General features: G+C 38.6%; 1 protein-coding gene across 1 annotated transcript; it reads right to left on the reverse strand.

Moving 5' to 3' along the window:
* Positions 1-507: 507 nt before the first annotated feature.
* On the reverse strand, positions 508-21,098 carry LOC122648683 (protein ACTIVITY OF BC1 COMPLEX KINASE 8, chloroplastic-like). Its single transcript, XM_043841903.1, has 17 exons — positions 20,489-21,098; positions 19,790-19,925; positions 18,161-18,327; positions 12,537-12,657; positions 12,303-12,403; positions 10,534-10,632; positions 7,188-7,298; positions 7,013-7,092; positions 6,800-6,869; positions 3,408-3,481; positions 3,208-3,277; positions 2,894-2,992; positions 2,685-2,792; positions 2,461-2,550; positions 2,071-2,130; positions 1,595-1,718; positions 508-1,073 (listed from the first exon to the last, which is right to left on the reverse strand). The coding sequence occupies exons 1-16, from the start codon at positions 20,972-20,974 to the stop codon at positions 1,602-1,604; spliced, it is 1,989 nt and encodes a 662-aa protein (XP_043697838.1). The 5' UTR covers positions 20,975-21,098; the 3' UTR covers positions 508-1,073; positions 1,595-1,601.
* Between the last annotated feature and the right edge of the window lie 72 nt (positions 21,099-21,170).

Below are 21,170 nucleotides of genomic sequence, written 5' to 3' on the forward strand. Positions count from 1 at the left end.
TTCAAACTCCACTTTGGAAAACCAGTTACTCAAATTTCGTTCCCCCCCCCCCCCCCCCTCTCTCTCTCTCTCTCCCAGGTTTATGCCCTTTTCCTACCTAATGTAAATCTTTCTAGTTGATTCAATTTGAAGTATTCACAAGTCCGGGGGAGGGGGGGGGGGATGAAAAAGACAGATCTAACAATACAAGTACACAAAGATTGAAAACATGGCACATACCATTGGCAGTAACTGCTTCCCAAGTCTCCATGATTTCTGCAGCCAAAATAGCTGAAACCGTGATTGCAGCAATGAAATTGCATTTTTTACCTAACAAAAGACATAAAACAGAAACAGATATTCAGGTATTACATGTACAAAATATTATGATCATAACTAACTCGTATGGAGCCCCCACAAAGTTCTGCTAGCCTCCAATTTTCATAAGCACACCTCCAATTTCATGTCTGTTACTGAGCCAGCCCTTTGCTATATGACTGAAGTCAAATGGACAGACATGAAATTTGGTTGGCCAGAGAATAATCCAGCATACAATACCATTATCAATTATCACTATTGGAAGAGTTATTTTACATTTCTTCCTCAAAAAATTACAATTGGTGACTAATATAATACAATAATGACCTGTTCATAGGAAATATATACATTACACCTTACTCAGAAAGAATGAAGCTTCTGAACATGAAGGCTCTCAGAAGATTAAACCTATACTTGGACTCAAAGCTGTCATTAATAGCATCAGCCTGTTCACATATATTTAAGTGCAAGAGTGTTTAACTCCTTTCGCAACTACATCATGGGATGATCCACAAGTTCCAACAAAAAATAGCGTTGGGTGATTATCTTCAAATGAAGGACCAAGATTAGCATGCCACCAACCTAAGGCCATAAGCCCGTTTCAACAAGACTTAACTCCTTGTGGCTGATGTGGTGACTTCTCACATCTTCATCTGCCAACATGAATGTTTGGAAAATTCACTCACTTGATTTGCGATTCTTCAGCTCATGTCCTTCCGTTTCAACAGTGAGGTTGCTTCACAACTAACTTCACATTAGGTCAATCTGCAACCTATCTGTCATACACCCAATGTCAGGGGTTGGCAAATAGATTTCCTTTTTCTTTTTCTTTTTTGTTTGTTTTGGGGGTGGGGAGGGAGGGCCAACAAAGAAAAGATATTTAATTCTTTTCTTCTAATTCCATTGATATGAAAACTGGAATTATAGACTCATTTTTTGTGGTGGATGTATCACAACATGAAGTTGAAACCTGGAAAATGCTTGATCCCTTCAATATCAACATGGTCCGCATAACTGCTAAGTACACTAGAAATGAGATGCTGACTTTGTTGCTATTAAAGTTGGATACATACTACATAGGTGGTATCATCCAAACATGAGTTTACAAGTAACACAACAGAAAGTTACTATTATATAGGGCCATACACAAATACATGCCAGTATATCATCTGCAATCTACCGGAGGATGAACCATTAACAATTCAAATGATAGAATTTATGGTTCAGTAAGGAGAAGTGGGAATACACAGATAAAAGAATGTTATTCAAAAGATAAAACTAACAAAAATTCACTCACCAGCGGTTCAAGCAGTTCTGGTTATCAGCCTCTCCTGTTGGTCTAATTTTTTAACCTTGAGAATACTGAACAGAACTTGAATGGTAAAAAATGCAGACAGCAGATATGCTGTCATTGCAGGCACCTAACCATACAAACCATTTTATCAGAAACAAAAAACAAAAACACGCGACAAAAAATTCATTGAATATATGTATATGGGAAAGAGTTTGCTGGTCGGCGGTGCAGCTAAGGGAATTCGTGGTCTAGAGCAATAAACCACGGAGATGGAATCATTATTTCTTCGCCCCTACCCCAGTATACGAAGGGTAAATACCCTTAAACTCATAATTGCCTCCAAAATGCCCCCTCATTGTGGTCTGCCCAACCAGTGATACCTTGCCACACACACACATATATATACAAATACACACACACACAGATATATATATATATATATATATATTATGATTAGAGAGATCAATTGGATAGCTTACTCGAATTGAATTGAGATACAAGATTGTAGCAAGGTTTATGAAGCTGCCAGCAGCTACTGCCTGTTGATTATTCAAAAAAGAGCTTCAGTCCAGAGGGTAAATGTGTGAAAAAACTAATGGAAAACTTCTCCAATTATTCAAGAAAATCTCCAAGTGATACTAGACAAGAACATGTATATCTCTTTTTTTTTCTCTGAAAATCCTGCAAAATTTTAAAAGATTCAAAAACTGGGGAGGATCTAACTTCTATTGAAGGATTAGATTCCTTGTGAGAAACAGCTTCTTTCTCCCCATAAAAAGAAAATTCACACAGTAAATTAGATATGCTTTTTTTTTTATTTTTACCATGATTCATGGTATTGTTCAAAGTTAGAGTGCAGCTACACTTACACTTCCGACTGTCTTTTGAACAGCTGCAACAGGCTGGAAAGCCCTCTCAGACTCTAAAGTTCTAACTCGAAGTTTCAGATCACCTTGCTCCTGTAAGAGAGATGCAAGGGGAATTAGGTAAGTCATTCCAGGACCAGATATTGACATAGAAACAAGATTAGTTTAAACCATTAAAACCACTTAGATGTAGTAAAACTGCATAAAACAGGTTGTTTAATCACTACCAAGAATTGGATGACTTCAGCAAGCTTTTCAACTCTATCTGCCAGTCTAAATACGTTGTAGAATGCACAGGATTGTCGATCCCATCTCTTCTTAAAGTCTTGAAATGTTTACGACCGTAACTATATGTACACCTAGTACAATTTGTACTCTGGGATCACAGTACAGTTAACAAAAATTCAAGAAGCTTGCCTTTATGATGACCTCTTTACTGAAAGCACCTATTGAGAAAGAACTGTGCCGTTCTTCTGACAGCTGTCATATCTCCAGTAGGCACGAGAACAACTATCTGAATCATGGCTTGAAGCACCTGTATGAAGAGAAAATTTTCAATTAAGTTATACCCCTGATAAAAAGTCAAAAGTAAATTAATTAAGAATAACAAAAGCGTTTATCTTGGTCCTAGCAATCGACAGAAGTACTTCCATTTTTGGAACCTTCAGAATGTGTACTGGAGACTCCAAATGGCAACCTAATATATATAATGACCCAGCCAGCTGATAGTTACCGAAAGTATAGAGCTACCTTATCTGGATCCTTCTCATAAACTCCATAGAATACTTCTAGTAAGCCCTCCCGGATATTTGGACTGATACTGCAAGGTGCCAAAAAGTGTAAGTTAAATGCAAGGAAAAGGAGAAATCACTTGACTTAATAACTCTAGAAAGGGATTTATCACAGCGACATTTATTACAGACAGAAGCAGCTTGGAAAACAGAAAGTACCTTCCCATCATTCCAAAGTCATAAAATATAAGCCATCCCCCATTCACATCATCCACAGCAATGTTTCCAGGATGCTGCAGACAAAAGAAAGTGTTTTTTCTATTACTGCTGGAGCAATGAAGAATTCAAAGTTACAGATCATTCTGCCTGTATTACAAATAATATGATGACAACATCAACATCTGATTATGGAGAGCGAAAATCAAAGGATTATTAATCTGCTGAATTGCATAGGTGAGGTCGTGAAGAATGACATGCATAGCCTTGGTCTTGTGCCAAATATGACCTCAGATAGAGCCTATTGGACGGCAAGGAACCAAGTCGTTGACACCATGTAGCTGAGATTTTCCTGGGCTATCCTCTGTCCTCTTACTTTCATTTTTCATTTTCCATCTCTCACTTTTCTTGTCTCATTTCTTCATTTCTATTCTTCATTCCTCTTACTTTCATTTCCTTGTGTGGATCTCAGTTTTCCCTACTTTGTTTTGAAAGGATCCATGTAGCCGACCCCATTTAGTTGGGCAAAGGCTGAGTTGTTGTTGTATTAATCTGCTGAAGTCCAACTCATCAACCCCTCCTTGGAGGATAGCTGCGGTTTTGGACGTTTTCCATCAACTAGCTTCAACTCTTTACAACAACAATAACAACAAACACAGCCTTATCCCAACTTAATGGGGTTGGCTACATGGATCCAAACAAAACAAAGTACGTAAAATTGAGGTCTTTACACACAAACAAAAATAAATAAATAAATAAAAAACAGAAGAGAGGAATGAAGAGATGGAAAATGAGGGATGGGAAATGAGATGAGAGATGAAAAATATGAAAGACGAAAGTAAGAGGAAAGAGGCACAGCCCAGCAAGTCAGGAAAATCTCAGCTAAATGGGGTCTGCTACATGGATCCTTGCCCTCCGATAGGTTCTAGCGGAGATCATACTTGGTACAAGGCCTAGACTATGCATATCCTTCCTCACAACTTCTCCTATGGTCATTTTAGGCCTGCCCCTATCTCTTTTAGCTTCTTTAATCAGGATCATATCACTCCTCCTTACTGGGGTGTACCTAGGCCTCCGTTGGACGTGACCATACCACCTCAAACAACTCTCTCGGAGCTTGTCATTGATCGGAAAAACGTCCAAATCCGCTCTAATGCTCATTCCTTACTTTATTTTTCCTAGTTTTTCCGCTCATCCATCTTAACATCCTCATCTCTGCTACACAAAGCTTCTTAATATGACACTTCTTAACTGCCCAACATTCTGCCCCATACATCATAGCCGGTCATACAACAGTCCTAGAACTTTCCTTTAAGCTTTAAAGGAATATATCGGTCACACAACATTGCAGACACACCTCTCCACTTCAACCATCCCACTTTAATTGTCTGCAAAATATCATCCTCTATGTCACCTTCTTTTTATGAATGATCCCAGATAGATAAAAATAGTCGCTTTGTGGTACTCTCTTTCCCCAATTCGCATCATGTCAGTACCCAACATAGAATGACTAAGATTACACATCATATAATCCTTCGTTGTACTAATCTTAAAGCCTTTTGTTTCCAACGTAGATCTCCAAAGCTCTAACTTAGCGTTAATCCCTGCATTAGTCTCGTCCACCAGAACTATATCATCGGTGAAAAGCATACACCATGGAACCTCGTCTTGGATGCTCTTGGTTAGGTCGTCCATGATATTTTGCACGCAAATAGGTAAGGGCTTAAAGCTGATCCTTGATGTAACTCAATCTTAATTGGGAATTCCTTGTCCTGACCTCCCACAGATCTCACACTAGTCACCACTCCCTCACACATGTCTTTAATTACATCCATATAAATACTCGATACCCCTCTCTTCACTAGGACATTCCAGATTATATCTCTAGGAACTCGATCATATGCTTTTTCCAGGTCAATAAAGACTGGAGATTCTTCTTGCTATCTCTATATCTTTCGATGAGCCTCCTCAATAGGTAGATAGCTTTTGTCATGAATCTACCTGGCATAAAGCCAAATTGGTACACCGAGATATGAGTCTTTTCTCAAACGGGCTTCAATAACCTTCTCCCAAAGTTTCAGTGTGACTCATTAACTTTATAACTTTATGCTTATAATCTACTGAAATATTTCAGCACACCTATACAAGGGAACTATGTTGCTGATGCATCAGCATCTTTTGGGGCTCTGCACCACTTTTTAGTAATTTGGGAGTCTATCCCTCCCCCTTTCATCTCCCTATTTTTTGCATCTGGTCTTCGTAGTATTGCCTTCCCTAGATCTGTAAATTTCCCTTCTATTTTAATCCAAGTCTCTTTCACATAAAAAATAAAAAGATGAATACCGAACCCTCAGCTCTCAAATACATAGCATAAACCTTATTTTTATAAGTTTCTCCTATAATTATCCATTATATGTTCTTTTTGAAGAAGCCAGCATCCTCAGTTGGTGTCCTCTTACATCAGTTTACAGCAATGACACCTTCTCACCTTGTTGTCTTCAAAATCCGTCTCAGCCTCTCAGGTGATAATACTCACCTAATCTTCCACCATGTGACAATCATCGCCAGCATTAACGAAGAGAACAACTCTTTTGATCAATGGAGATTGAAAAAACTTAAGTAAATTGGACTAAAATGGCTGAGACTTGAAGGAATGAACTGGATTTTAAAAAGTGTATGACGAAAACTTAAAAACAGGACATCAAAGTAATTACTTTTGTCAATTCTGGTGGTTTGAGTTGAGTAATGAGCATGTGGTTCCTTTTAGGCCTTCCCACTTGAATAATTCTCAGCTTAGTTTCCTCCACTGAGAAACCGCTTCAAAATCTTTGGTTATTGTTCTACAAAATGGCCTTCTAATTGGATCAACATCACTTCCTTGCATGATCTTTTCCGCCCTTCATTTCTCATCTATTCTTACCATGTAGCTTTTGCTTTAGACTAGAAGACTTACCTTAGATCACCTCAGATCTTCATTCCTCATGTAACATTCTTCAGACTGCCATTTGTCCATTAGGACTCTTTCCTCGTCAATATAAACTCGATTAGCATTAACTAATTCTCTAGGATGCCTTCTAAGTTCTAACTTTGTGATTATAATCTTTCATGTCAGGTGTAGATACTAATTTTTTTTTATGAGAAGTAGATACTAATTTATGGTATTGATAAGAATTCTTGATCTCACACTTTTGGTCTTTGCAATGATGGCTTGATCTAGATACTGAAGTCTCCTTATAGTGCTCCCTTTTCTTTCATTCGCTCAAACATCTTTTCTATGTTTTGCATCAAATCTATTATAATCTACAACTTTACGTACTTAGTACAGTACTTTTCCCAATTTTATATTAACATGCTTTCATATTGACAATGAAGTGAGAGTTTTGAGATGAACTCACTGGGTCGGCATGGAAAAAACCATGAGATAAAATCTGTTCCAAGTAAGACTCAACAGCATAGCGACTTAACCTGCAAGAATGCCACACCATGACCAAGTTTATTGTTAACAATTGAAAAGTTAACTCTTCCCCTCAAACAGCAGGTATAGACAAAAGCTATATAGTCTACTCCTACATGATTCCATCATAACAATTCCTGAACAGTATCCCTACCTTTGGCGGTCAACACCCAACTGATCTAACGCTTTTATCCTATTTATTTTTATACCAGGGACATACTCCATTGTTAGAACCTTCAACCAAAAGTAAAGCCCTATTAAATAAAGAAGATAGATGCAGAATACAAATGCTTGAGAGTTTAAACTTGGATTCTATTGAAAGGTTGAACCTGTGGTGTAGTGTACTCCCAGTATATTGTTGGGACTTTTACATAAGCCATGCCTTTAAAGTTATTTGCAAATAATTCTGCATTTTCCGCTTCCTTGGTATAATCAATCTCCTGAGAGTAGTAATGTTATCATAGAATTGTTAACTAATGGAGAACTATGTGAACAAAGATGGAAAGTCAAAAGAAAGCAACACCTTCCAATTGAGAACAAGTTATATTCATATAAAAGCACTGTAACATGAGAATAATAACCAATTGAAGCTTGGATTCAATAGGTTGATATCCCCTTTAGCTGACATAACTCACTATCTATTGGCGATGTTTCCCTTAAACATATCTTTTTCTTGAAAGTAGACAGCAAAAAAAAGCAAGCAAACTTACTGTATCATAAATTCCTTTATATTCATAAATGCTCTTGATATATCAAAATTAAAGACAGATCAAGCTGAAAAAGAAACCAAAAAGCATTTTCATGCGATAAGAATTGTTGGGTTTTATTTATACAAACTCAATGTTTTTAATGTTGCTGGGAAATAATTATACATTAGCAATTTATTTCATAACTTAAGTCTCCTTGATAGATTTTCTCAGTATAGAACATGTAAGTTAAGATTGCCAACAAGTATTTTATTAGTCTAAGTTTCCTGATCCTTCACAATTTATCGTCTTGGCCTATACCAAAGCCTAAAACGCAGGATGCATGCCAAACCTTTTTTTTTTTTTTTTAACCCGAATATTCTCTGGGACCCGGGCCAGCCCCTGAAATTTTATTAAGAATTTTCAAAGAATAATAATTACACAGGGGGGAACATGCCCGCCTAACCCCAAACCCAAACTATACAAGCGACTCACCTCTCAAGACCCAACTCGCACCCTACCCAAGACAAACCAGTCTACTGTCGTAAAACTGGGAAACCCAGAGCATCTTCTTGTGCTATTCGCCGCAGGTCAATAGGAAGGTCACTGTCGCCTATAAAATCCTTGTCACACTGCATGTTACAAGCGTAGTTTGCTAGCCAATCCACCGCCCTATTATTCTCTCTGTATGTGAAGGACATCACCGGACGAACCTCCTCCGCCAACCTCAAAGTATCCTGGAACCAGTACTACCAAACCTTCCACGACCTACATTGCTTTGTGGAGACACAACGGAGGGTTGAGGCCGAATCCGAATCAACACCTCTCGGAGCCCCAACTCACGACATAATAGAAGGCCATCTCTCAAGGCTCATATCTCTGTCATGGTGTTAGAACTTTCCCAATAAAACCTGGCACAGGCCGCCACCACCCTGCCCTCCCCATCATGAATGATGCTCCCACCACCACCCACACCCGGATTCCCCCTGCAAGCCCCATCTACATTAAGCTTTATAGAGTTGAAGGGGGAGCACCAAAATACTGGGATTGGGGGCTTACGAATGGGGGGATGATGCGACAATCCAAAAAATTGAAGGATTAGCGATTCCTGCATAGAAGGGTTCTTAACAAAAGCATAGTCCATAGGGATCTCATGAATCCACCCTCTTATAACTTCCACAATCATTCTAGCCGACCGGGCTTTCTCACCATGTTTCCTGGTGTTGGATGCATGCCAAACTTAAAACCAAATGCAACAGTAAAAGGGTGTACCCAATGCACGAGGCTCCCGCCACTGCGGGGTCTGGGGAGGGTCATAATGTACACAACCTTACCCCTGCTTTCGCTGAGAGGCTGTTTCCAGACTTGAACCCATGACCACTTGGTCACAATGGAGCAACCTTCACCGTTGCACCAAGGCCCGCCCTCAAAACCAAATGCAACAGTCAACTCACTAATACTCCACCCTCTAGATTAGGCCGGATTAAGGTTTGAATAGCTCACCTTTCTTGAAAGGAGTCATTAGAACAACATCACCACACATCAAAGTGCTTGCTGTGCTAAAGCTCCTATGTGATCTTACAAACACTTAATTGGTATTCGAGATCTCATCACGAGGAAACTAGTTTGCACCCAGTTAGCTCACTAAGAAAGAGAACTTGCAAAGACTATACACTACCTCCAACATAACAATAAGAACTGGAGGTTGATTTTCTATATTACAGGGGTAATCCCACCACAGTAGAAGTCAATTTATAATAAGGCCTTAAAGAGACAATCAGCCTCATTTAATTCAAGTCAGCTAAATTTACCATGTTCCAAACTCTGAACTTTTTCTGTCAGCTCCCCCCCCTCCCTTTGGTTTTTCTTATGGGTAGGTGGTTTAAGGAAATATTTCAAATCCACAACAGGGTTTTCTAAATGCTAGCAAAGAGACTAATGATTGATAGTTTCTGGATATGTTGAGGTGAAAACAATAAACCAGTGTAGCCAAAGTGTTGGCAACAATGGGGATGGGCTAATTCAGTAATGTCACCTTACATTGTTTATGTACACAAAAGGTCAAATGAGGTTTATAAAGAAAGACAATAGAGTCTCTGGAGAGAGAGTGGACCTCGGCACAACAGTAAGGTAGCTCCATTGCGACCTAGTGGTCATGGATTGGAGTTGGGAAACAGCCTCTCTGCGAAGCGAGGGTAAGGCTGCGTACATTATGTCCCTCCCCAGAGCCTATAGTGGTGGGAGCCTTGTGCGCTGGGTACGCCCTTTTTACAATAGAGTATCTGGGGCATCCAATTCTCTCTTTAAAATGCTCTACCACGTTGTACATGTGTGCAACTTTCTTTATTTCTAATGACGTAATGCATGCAATGGATTTGTGACTCTCTTTCTGAGCTCAGTGTCCACTTTTCACGCTCTTGTAAGTTTGTCAAGTACATAACTTTTTTTCCCTTCAATCAGTTAATCCTCCTAGTTACACATGCATATTATATAATCCTTTTTCTTTTTCCTTTTCCTTCTTCATTTTCTCTCAGAATAAACAAAGATTAAAACTTTGATTCTGTAAATGCCAACAGTATTGCTACTTTGAGTATTTATAACTCAAAGATATGAAAAATAATATCTATTTTTTGTTTGATTAAAGCCACTTAGGCATCCAATAGGTGCACTGTGGCATCTTGCATGAAAGGTTAAATTGGGAGGTTATCACCTATACACCTTGAATACACTGTTTGGAAATTCGGCAGGCATTAGGATGCGTTCTGAGCTTTCTATCAAACTTATCTGTTCATATTCAGTCTTCTGCTAGATTGTTACATACAAGTAAAGGAGCTTTCAATACTTAACAATGAAACTTGAGCTCATCCAATACTAACAGTATAAGTATTGTGCATCTTTTAAAGTGGTTCAAATTGAAAGGTATCCAATACTGGTACCCACATGGATGTCTCATTGTCACTATAATAAAATATCCGAGGAAAAGCACAACCTGATACAGGACACGTGCACATTCATCGTAGATAGCAACCCAGTCTCTCTTTGCGCCATCTGATTTGGGGTCAGGCTTTTGAAGATATTCTGCTATTACCTTGGGGGACCAAATCACCAGAATATCAATAGTCAGAGGGAGAGAGAGAGAGAGAGAGAGAGAGGCTGGTCAATTTAAAACAAAGATACAAAATTCTTATATATGCAAGTATCAACAGAATTCTTTCATTCTAGAGATGTATACAAAGTAGTACAACTCAAGAAGCATCTCAAGTCAGTTGCTCCTTGCATCAATGTCACTATATTGGAACATCTGAAGGAAAGTGCAACACAAGACATTTGCACATTCATCAGACATTCATAACCCAATCCCCCTGCACCATCTGATTTTGGGTCAATCTATTATGTCTGAGCACCCAATACCATTATACCACAATAAAATTGTTTAAGAACAGTATAATATCCAACACTCAGCTCATTATGTGCATGTTAAACATGACTTGAGGGTTCTCATCTATAGGGGCAAGTGTTGACATATTGCAATTTGCCATGTTTTGATGAAAATATAAACATGGGAATAATGGTGTTGGGAATATGGATGTGTTTGTTGAGTGTGAACTTAGAAACATTCTCAATAGCTCAAAATGTTGAATGGACAAATCAAGCATCAATTAGGGTTGAAAATTCAAAGTCAAGCAAATCAAGACAGAGCAAGTCAGAAGCTTGGAGCTTCAAAAGTCACAAGCATATCAAGGGTTGAATAATTCAAGATTTGGAAGCAAGCTGGAAGATCAACCAAGCTTCACCAAACATAGGATAGATTGTTATTTGTTTATTCAATGTAAAATCCTAATGTAATTATCTCCAGCCTTTAAGGCCTCATGAATTTGGTATAATAAGTCACCCATGTGCTCATGGAGAAAACCAACCAATGGGGAGTTGACCAAGTCAAAAGAGTGACTTACAATCTAGGATGGACTCTTGTCCAGGCTGAAACCAGATTCTGCAAAAAATTGCAGACCAGAGATCCAGTTTGTTAAAAGGGACGTCTGGATAGCCCAAGGGACATCCATTCTGGAGGCATGTCATTTTGAAATGTCCTCAGTCCCTAAGAAAGGGACGTCAGGATATGGAACCGAATGTCCGGACATGGCAAGGGATGTCCGTCCCAAAGGCATGTCTTCAGTAACAGGCAAAGGGACGTCCAGATGATAGAACTGGACTGTGGACATCCAGAAAACGGTTATATATTTGAACTGTTAGTAGTCCAACAGCTAGCTGGGAGCCAAGGGACATTCAGACCTTGCAATTGGACGTCCGGTCAAACGTGTATTGCACCAAATTGTTCATAATTGTTGGCTATTCCAATTGGGGGTGGGAGGGAATTGGCCTATAATGGGACTTAGACACTGTCAAGACTTTAGGCATATTATCTACTTGGACCAAATTGGAAACATTTTTTGGGCTTTTAAGGATTGAGAGAACAAGTGAGCTTATTAATAGTTTACAACCACATTTAGCAAAAATTTGCAAATTCCAATTCACCCCCTCTAGGATTGCCTTACCGGTCCAACAACAAGAAATACAAGAAAAAAACACAACTCAATCAGGGCTGATACCAACTAATTGAGTTGGACTACATGAATCCCTTTCCCCCCCACCCTTTCCCTCCCCCCAACCCCATTTCAAGAAATTAACGAAATAAAAGATATTGAAAAATCTTACTCTTTAAGTGAAGCATGGTAACCCAAAACTAGTTTGATTACTAACCCTCAGGTTTTTAAAATCAATATCAAAAAGATCCTTGAGACCAGGTCTTTGTACTTTAACAACGACTTCCAGCCCCTTCAGTCTTGCACGGTGAACCTGGCCTGTGCATAAAAAGCAGGTAACTCAAATTTCATTTAAATATTAAGGCCATAAATCCAAAAAGAATAACCTCAGGGGATTTGTTGCTTGAACAAAATTCACTACCAAATAACATGTAAAAGTAACACAGGTTACCAAGACTAGCAGCAGCTATGGGCTCATAATCAAACCGATCAAAAATATCATTAACAGGGGCTCCAAGCTCTTCTTCAATTATAGACACAGCTATTTCGGATGAGAAAGGAGGAACTTGATCCTGCATTCAAACTGCAAAACTCATTACATTGGACGGAAGAAGCAGAATGAAAGAAGATGAAGTTCCTTATATCAAAGAACATGAATGAGAAAGGTCAACATCTATTCATGTTTAAATATATATATAGGGGTAGGAGATCACTGTCCGGCCATGTAGTGCCTGCATGAGCACAGGGGCATCAATATTTATGGGGTTTTTAATTTCACAGGGGGCACCGTGGTAATTTTGTGCGCTCCTGTGTCAAGGGACAGGGGCCACGCAACTGGTTAACGTTCTTTTTCCCTATATATATAACAGCAATTTGAAAAAAGTGGCAAAGGATGAGCAGATTAAAAAAAAAAAATAAACCAAGCAAAAGGAGAATACATGTTTGGGGTTCAAAACTTTTACATTTTCAGTAACTAATGCAAGATTTTACATTTTCTATAGTGTTTAGGGTTCAAAACTTTTGGCTAAAATCTTGGTGTAGGGCTATCAACCAATAAGTTAAAGGTGGTTCTTTTGTTTCATTTTGGAATTCCAATAAATAAATAAATAAATAAAGGATATTAAGATTTTCTTTGGCTAAAAAGTTGGACTTCAAACAAAGCTATCTTAAAAGCCACTTTTTGTACTTCACAAATACAGGTCAGGTATTATAAGCTGTTGAAGACGTCTCACACAGAGATTGATGCGCCTTGAGTCTTGAATCTCGTTTACCATTTCAATCCATTTAAAACATTCACCTTATCTTCTGTTTGAAAAACATTTGACACCATCAATCATCATCCATGAAACATACTCACTGTGCATAACTTTTTAACTTGATAACATCAATGCCATGATCCACTTTTATCATAAATCTTTTTCTCCTTTTAATTTCAATAGAATTCAGACCTCGACAAGCTCAATATGATTGGTTTTATTTTATATGGAGCTCAATTTGAGGGCGGGCCTTGGTGCAATGGTAAAGGTTGCTCCATTGTGACCAAGTGGTCACAGGTTCGAGTCTGGAAACAGCCTCTCTGCGAAGCAAGGGTAAGGCTGCATACATTATGACCCTCCCCAGACCCCGCAATGGCGGGAGCCTCGTGCACTGGGTACACCCTTTTTTTATTTATCTTTTTTAAATAAGAGACTAAGTAAAATTTCATTCTGGTCAACCAATCGAAATGACTGCCAAAAGGAAATTAAAAAGTAAGTTTACAATTCAAAACCTATCTACATCAATAACTCAACTTATGCATCTGAAAACCTCTAACATGTCCCATCCTGATCGAATATATTATTCCACTGAAACTGAAATATTATGGAGATAAGATTCTTCTAGCAATTTCAATGTACTATCTATTTTGTAGACCTGGATGATAAGATGGACATTTTACTGCCAAACTCCTTTATTTGATTAGTTATCTTAAAACTCACAAAAGTACTGGAGCATGCAAATCTAGATGAAAAACTATAAAAAGATCAAAAACCAGTTTATTCTCTCCAACTTGTTCTTCTATTTTCCTTAACCTGAATGTTATCATTTTTTCTAGACTAGAAGGTACAAAATTGACTCATAAACTAGAGATATGGTGCAAATCATTTCCCATCTTTCCTTCTTCTATTTTGTGCCTATGCAGAAGAAATTTTCATTCTTTCTCATTTAATCAGCCATCTTTGCTGTAGAAGTCAGACCCAACCATGATCCTATATATCATGTGCAGGAATCTAAAGCATTCCAAATAAAGTAAAATAAACTAATTTCTCCCTGGTTGTCTCAAAATTTGTTAATGGACCTCAGTAGATCACTTGGATACAATAGCATGACCTTGAGTAACTATAACCTGACAGGAAAGCAGCAGGTCACAATCTGCTGTTAATGCTTCCAAAGCATAACTACACCACAAGGAATTATTGTTCTATAAAATTTGAAGACTTTTGAAGCCATTCAGAATTTCAGAAATATAGTTGAAATGGAATTCCATTCTATCAGGGGAAAAGAACATGTGAAGTCTCTATACTCATTTTAAGACAATCATTCAAGACAATTGTCTAGTCTGAGATAGAAGTCGAAAATGAGAAGGTCGAAAATCTCAGTTTATATCCATGGCAATCTCTACTTGTTAGAATATATGGGCCAGAATACCCCATTCTGGTCCTTTTTCCCACTTTATCTCCCACTTTCTCCCTCTTTATTTTCTGTTTTTATTATTCTGTAATTTGCCTTTTATTTCTGTATTTTTCCCCTTGTCGATCTCTATTAGAATAGACAAGGGGAGCACTCCTAGTTTGCTAGGAGTGTGCATTCCTAGTTGTTTATATTTCTGTTATTAGCACTCCTACTTTGATTAGGAGTTGTACTCTTTGATTCTATTACTATAAATAAAGGGCTATTAATCACTTAAGCATTAATCAACTAGTTAATCTCTCAACATGGTATCAAAACCACGATTGATCTAACCTAAATTTTTTTTTCCCACCCTCCCATCGTGTTCTCTTCTCTTTCCCCTCTCTCTTGATCTCTTTTCTCTTCCTTCTCCTTGCTTCTTCTCCTTATCTAAGGGCAGCACTGCAGAGGTGATCTTATGATCTAGTTGCTGCCCCTTCTCACCTCTTTTTTTTCCTAATTCATGACCTAATTTTCCTGTTCGATGGCTGCTGCTGGTTCCCTCTTGCGGAAATTAGAGCTTCCAAATTTTATTGCAGATCAGGCCTGAGTTTATTGGGACTGCTTCTCCCTATATTGGAGCACTTCTGCGACACTGGACTGCTGTTTTCCAGCCTCATATTGGTACTGAAGACCCCTTCTCCCATTCGATCTCTTATTTTCAGGGTTTTCCTACAACAAAACCCTGAGCCTTATCGATATTGGGATTAGGGCTGATTACAGTTGCTGTTTGTTTTTGGTTTTATTCTTCATCAAAGGCATACCCTGCAGGCTCTTGGACTGATTCACCTGGCTTCATCTGCAGCAAAGTTGTTTGGTTTACTATCCCCCCATTGATTGCTCTTTTTTTTTTTGGGTTTCTTCCAAACCCTAACTTAATCAATATTGGGGAGGGCTCCTTATTTGCTGCTGGTTTTTTGGGTGGTGTGTTTTCCATCCCTGGTTTGACTTCTTCAGTGGCTTTCTCTACTGATCATACCTTGTTCATCAAACGTATGGGTGATAGGGTTACTCTCCTAATAGTTTAAGTTGATGATATTGTAGTGACCGGCAATGATGGTGATGGGATAAAAAGGTTGAAGCTGTTTCTTGGCCGTGAGTTTGAAATTAAGGATCTGGGGACTCTAAAATATTTTCTAGGGATAGAAGTTGCTCGCTCTTCAAAGGGCATATTTCTGTCTCAGAGAAAGTATGTCCTGGATCTGCTATCTGAAACTGGGTTGCTAGGGTGTCATCCTTCAGACACTCCCATAGAAGCTACGACAAGACTCAAGGAGAAAGAAGGCACACCAGTTGACAAAAGTCGTTATCAGCGGTTGGTCGGCAAACTTATCTACCTATGTCACACTCGGCCAGACATTGCCATTGCAGTTAGTATGGTCAGCCAGTTTATGCATGACCCTTATTCTTTTCATATGGAGGTGGTTCTTCGCATCTTACGATACTTGAAGTCTGCTCCGGGACAAGGAATTCTTTTATCTTCCAATGGTCATCTGAAGGTTGAAGCATACACTGATGCAGATTGGGCTGGTTCATGTGATCGGAAGTCCATCTCTAGATATTGCTCTTTTGTAGGAGGTAACCTCGTCACCTGGCGTAGTAAGAAACAGAATGTGGTGGCTAGGTCCAGTGCTGAGGCTGAATTCCGTGCGATGGCGCATGGCATCTGTGAATTGTTGTGGCTTAAAGGGTTGTTGCAAGATATTGGGGTTGCTGTCCAACTTCCAATGATGTTATATTGTGACAATAAGGCTGCCATAAGCATCGCTCATAATCTTGTCCAACATGATCGTACAAAACATGTGGAGGTAGACCGACATTTCATCAAGGAGAAACTTGAAGCTGGACTAATCGGTGTTCCCTATGTGAAGTATACTGATCAACTGGCTGATGTGTTCACAAAGGGTCTGAGTGGCAAAGTGTTTCGTCCTTTTCTAGCCAAGTTGGGCATGTGAGACATCTTTGCACCAACTTGAGGGGGAGTGTTAGAATATATGGGCCAGAATACCGCTACGGTATTCTGGTCCTTTTTCCCACTTTATCTCCCACTTTCTCCCTCTTTATTTTTTGTTTTTATTATTCTGTAATTTGCCTTTTATTTTAGTATTTTTTCCTTGTCGATCTCTATTAGAATAGACAAGGGGAGCACTCCTAGTTTGACTAGGAGTGTGCATTCCTAGTTGTTTCTATTTCTGTTATTAGCACCCCTACTTTGATTAGGAGTTGTACTCTTTGATTCTATTACTATAAATAAAGGGCTAACCACCAAAAATGATTAGATTTTTATGCAATAGAAATGGACATCCAATAATCCAGAACGCAAAACCAATTATGCAAACAAAATAGACAATTAAAAACTAAAAAGCATCTAGAACTATAGGTAGGTATTTAGGCACATCAAGGGTCTTTCTTTTCGGGGGCCTGAAACTAGTAATAGGATGAATGATATCAACACCAATGTGTACTTGAAATCCTGCATAAGGGGAAGAGGAAAATGGCATGTGTGTAGCTACAAACAAGGTTTAAAGTATCGGTATCGGGTATCGTATCGGTTGGGTGATTTTAAGAGATGTATCATATCATATCGGAGATACATATCGAACAATACAGATACGCATAAAAATGGTCAATATACACATGGAAATATACTTTTGGATCAAAAAACAATATAAATAAGCAATATTAGACAAGTGTCATGCATAAACACTAAAATTATGAATAATGTATAACCAAACAAGTGCATTAAATTGAAATTGTTATAAAAGATGAGGTTATCTTACATGTTGTAATCGTTTATAGCCATGAAGAGTATCGGATGATGCAAAGGATGATGTTGTAGCACTCATTGATTCGTTTTTTAGTCTAAAAGTGTGAAAAACCAATATTAAATGCAAGATTTTAGATTCTTGGTTGAGAGTTTTCCTTCATTTTTTCGTTAAATTAGGAATTGTATCGAGTCTGTGAGTGAAAATGGCTTTTTTATGGAATGTATCGATGGTCGATATGTATCGGTAAATTGAGCCGTATCGGCTGATACGTATCGATACGTATTAAACCACCCACAGAACCCTTTACTGGACGTATTGATGGTATCAATTGGCCGAAACATTTCGATACAATTCGAGACAGTCCTTTTTTTTTTTTTTTTTTGAAAAAAAAGAGATGTATCGGTATCAACCGATACTGATAAGTATCGGTAGATACTTTAAACCATGGCTACAGATATACCTATAAACCATGTTTGAGAGCGAAAGAAAAAACAACTCTCTTTTTTTTTTGGCTGGGAGGGTGGGGGATGGGAGACAAAGCATACTACATACTATCTCATGAAGGATGAATAAGTCATATTTCAACCACAATTTTTTTTACCTGAAGTTCAGACAACCGATCAACATATTCCTGGGCGAGAATGTCCACCCTTGTGGAGAACTGCTGGCCAATTTTTATGAATGTGGGGCCCAATCTCAAAATACTTTCCTTTAACCACTTGGCAAGGGCTTTCCACTTTAGAATTTTTTTCTGCTCAGTCATTCCTCCTGCACATTTACCAGTCACTGAGATATAAACATACAAAATTCATGAATACTCAAAAAAAATCCAAGTGGATTAAGGTTTCAAAAAGGTGAATACTTCCTAGAGGCAAAATAACTATATATTTCATACTTATGCAAGCCATGGGAGTCTATTTCTTTGGGGGGAAATTTTTAATAATATACATTTGTCACATGGCCACAGACATCCTTCCTTATGTTTGCTCGAAACAATAATTGTTGAGAATAATTCTTACTGAAAACAATTGTGCCTTCAATTGTGCCTTCAATAAGGTGTAACAGTTTTAGACAATAATTGTTGAGAAAATTGCCACTGAAAACAATTGTGTCTTCAAAATTAACCATCATAATAACTAACCCGTCTTCTTATCAGACACCACTTAGGTGACCCTAAAATCGCACCTGACCACAAATATCTGCCTTGTGGCAGCTTCAATGGACCACAAATTTTGTGGACAGGTTAAACCCAACGTCCCTTGTCCACATGTCAAGCTTCAGCCCAATACGAGTTGGCAAGGAGGTAAAACAAACCATTAGGACTAAGCGGGGGTGCATGGACATATTACACGGGACGGTAGATGATGAATTTGAGGCTGAAAGTTCACGTGGCTAAACCAGACCTTGACCTGTCTATTCAACTGTAAGAATTGTAAATATCATCCTAGAAGTAGGAGCATTTCGTTTCAGGTGTGATTTCAGAAGACACCCACCTGGTTGATTCATAGTTTTTCCCACAACCATATTTCAAGGTTTTAAATAACAGAAATGACAGGGGCAGCAGTAGTGGACTGTTACTGTTACAGAAGATTGCAATTGTTGATATAGTGGTTAGCTATATTCTATTTCCTATGGTTGAATTTAGTGCCCTATGCACTCAATTTAAGAAACGAATACAATAAGCTACAACGCTATGCAGATCTAAAACAGTCTGACATTATGGGGTTTACATTTGATAACAACCAGTATTACTAATAAGCTGTTACATTATTGGCCATAACCATTACAGTGGTTACAGTAACAATTAATAAAATTTGTTAAGATGCAATATAGATAATAGTTTTGGATAACCTTGAAGAGACTAAAACAGTCAAACCATCAACAAAGTGTTCGAGTAATAGGTAGGTACAACTCCAGGGTTGGATGGATTTATTCCTTGGTCCATCCATTGTTTCTAATTTTGTTGATCTGTTTAATCGTCTATCTTATCAATCACCCAAACATACCCATAATGTGTTCCAAAGAACTTATAGTAGGAAACCATTATTTCCAAGATAAGTGGAGAGACTACCTCTAGTGACTATATTCTGGCTGATTGTATCCAGGTTATTACATTCTTTCCTTTTTAAACAAGCAAGAGCTCTTGACAAGACTAAAAAACAAGCTAACTTGGAGTCTTAAATAAACCAACTACTCATGGGTCTAGTTGAGTGGAAAAGAAGTAACTGACCTCGATACATGAACTTCTGGTTAATTAGCCATGCCTTAAAGAGAAATGTTAGAACAGAACTCCATATTTCTAAGGTCCTCTGTATTGTTGAATAGGTCTTGAATCTATTCCAACGGCCACCTGGTGCAACAGAGACCTGCAAAATAGTGTTCAAGTACAAAAAGATAAGAGGGTAATAAGACCAAATCTCTCACAATAAGATCACACAGTTTGATGAATGTCTTGGAAAAAAAAACAAAAGTTAACCGCTCCAGGTACTAGGTAGCAAACTGCTCAGCTGAAATAACGGTAAAGGACTTCAATATAATGTCAACTTTTATTTCACAACCTTTAACCCAGTCTATCAAACTCCCAGAGCATTGTCATTGTCAGGTTAGACTAAGTGTTCGTCAAACTATCCAACAGCTCTGCGAGCTTGTACACTGTAACCGAAGGATGCATTCCTGTGCCTCCTTGTCCTAACAACACCTACAAAAATCAACCTCAATATCCAATCGAAAAACTCTTGATCACTCTGCCAATTCAGCAAATATGTAGTTTATCGCTCCTGTACTTTCACTCCTTTACAAATTTCTCCTCTCAAGACGATTGCAGTATGATTATATTACAAAAACGAAAGGAGAACTTGTTCGTCAAAGTTAAAACTCTGCAATAGAAACGAAAATAAGTGAAAGGAAGTAGATGACATGGATTGCTAACCTGTATATTATCTCGTCCAGATTGCTTAAACCAGGCTTCTTCTTTCCCTATCTCTTCCACCTTCTTTTTCCTCCTCTCCTCCGACTTACAACTGGAAACTTCTCCTTCCACCGTTTTTGTTGCAGCGCCGTTCCCGCCAGCATATTTCACCAAACTCCCATTACTCGTTCCATTTTCATCCAAAACAACATTGGCACTGCCGTTGGAGCTAGGAACCGATCCATTATAACCGAAGCCACTTCTGTTACCGTTCAGGTTGAAGCCATTCACTTCATCTCCCAACAAATCATTTCTCTTCTGTTCCTTGAGAACTGCGATCCGTTCTTCCTGAACCGCTCTGAATCGAATCCGAAGAAATAGATTATACCTAGAGTTCTGAAACTGAAGTTTGGACAGAGGAATTCTAATCTTTTGACTGGTTTCCGGACGGAGAAACGCGAACTCCGGTAGTGGAATGATAGAGGCAGCAGCAACAGAAGCTGCCATTGCTAGGATTCTTAAGATACTTTTTAGGGTTTCTGTGCGTCTTTTACGACATAAATTTCATGGCCTCTGGGGACGGTGAAGGGGTTTGGTTCAGTTCAGCGGCAGAGAGACGAGAGAGAGTTGGAGGATACAGCAGGAGACGAACGTACGAAAAGGAAGAAAGGTGTAGTAAATCAAAGGGAATGAGGTGGTGGCT

This window comes from Telopea speciosissima, chromosome 1 (assembly GCF_018873765.1).
Source record: "Telopea speciosissima isolate NSW1024214 ecotype Mountain lineage chromosome 1, Tspe_v1, whole genome shotgun sequence".
Classification (NCBI taxonomy): Eukaryota; Viridiplantae; Streptophyta; class Magnoliopsida; order Proteales; family Proteaceae; genus Telopea; species Telopea speciosissima.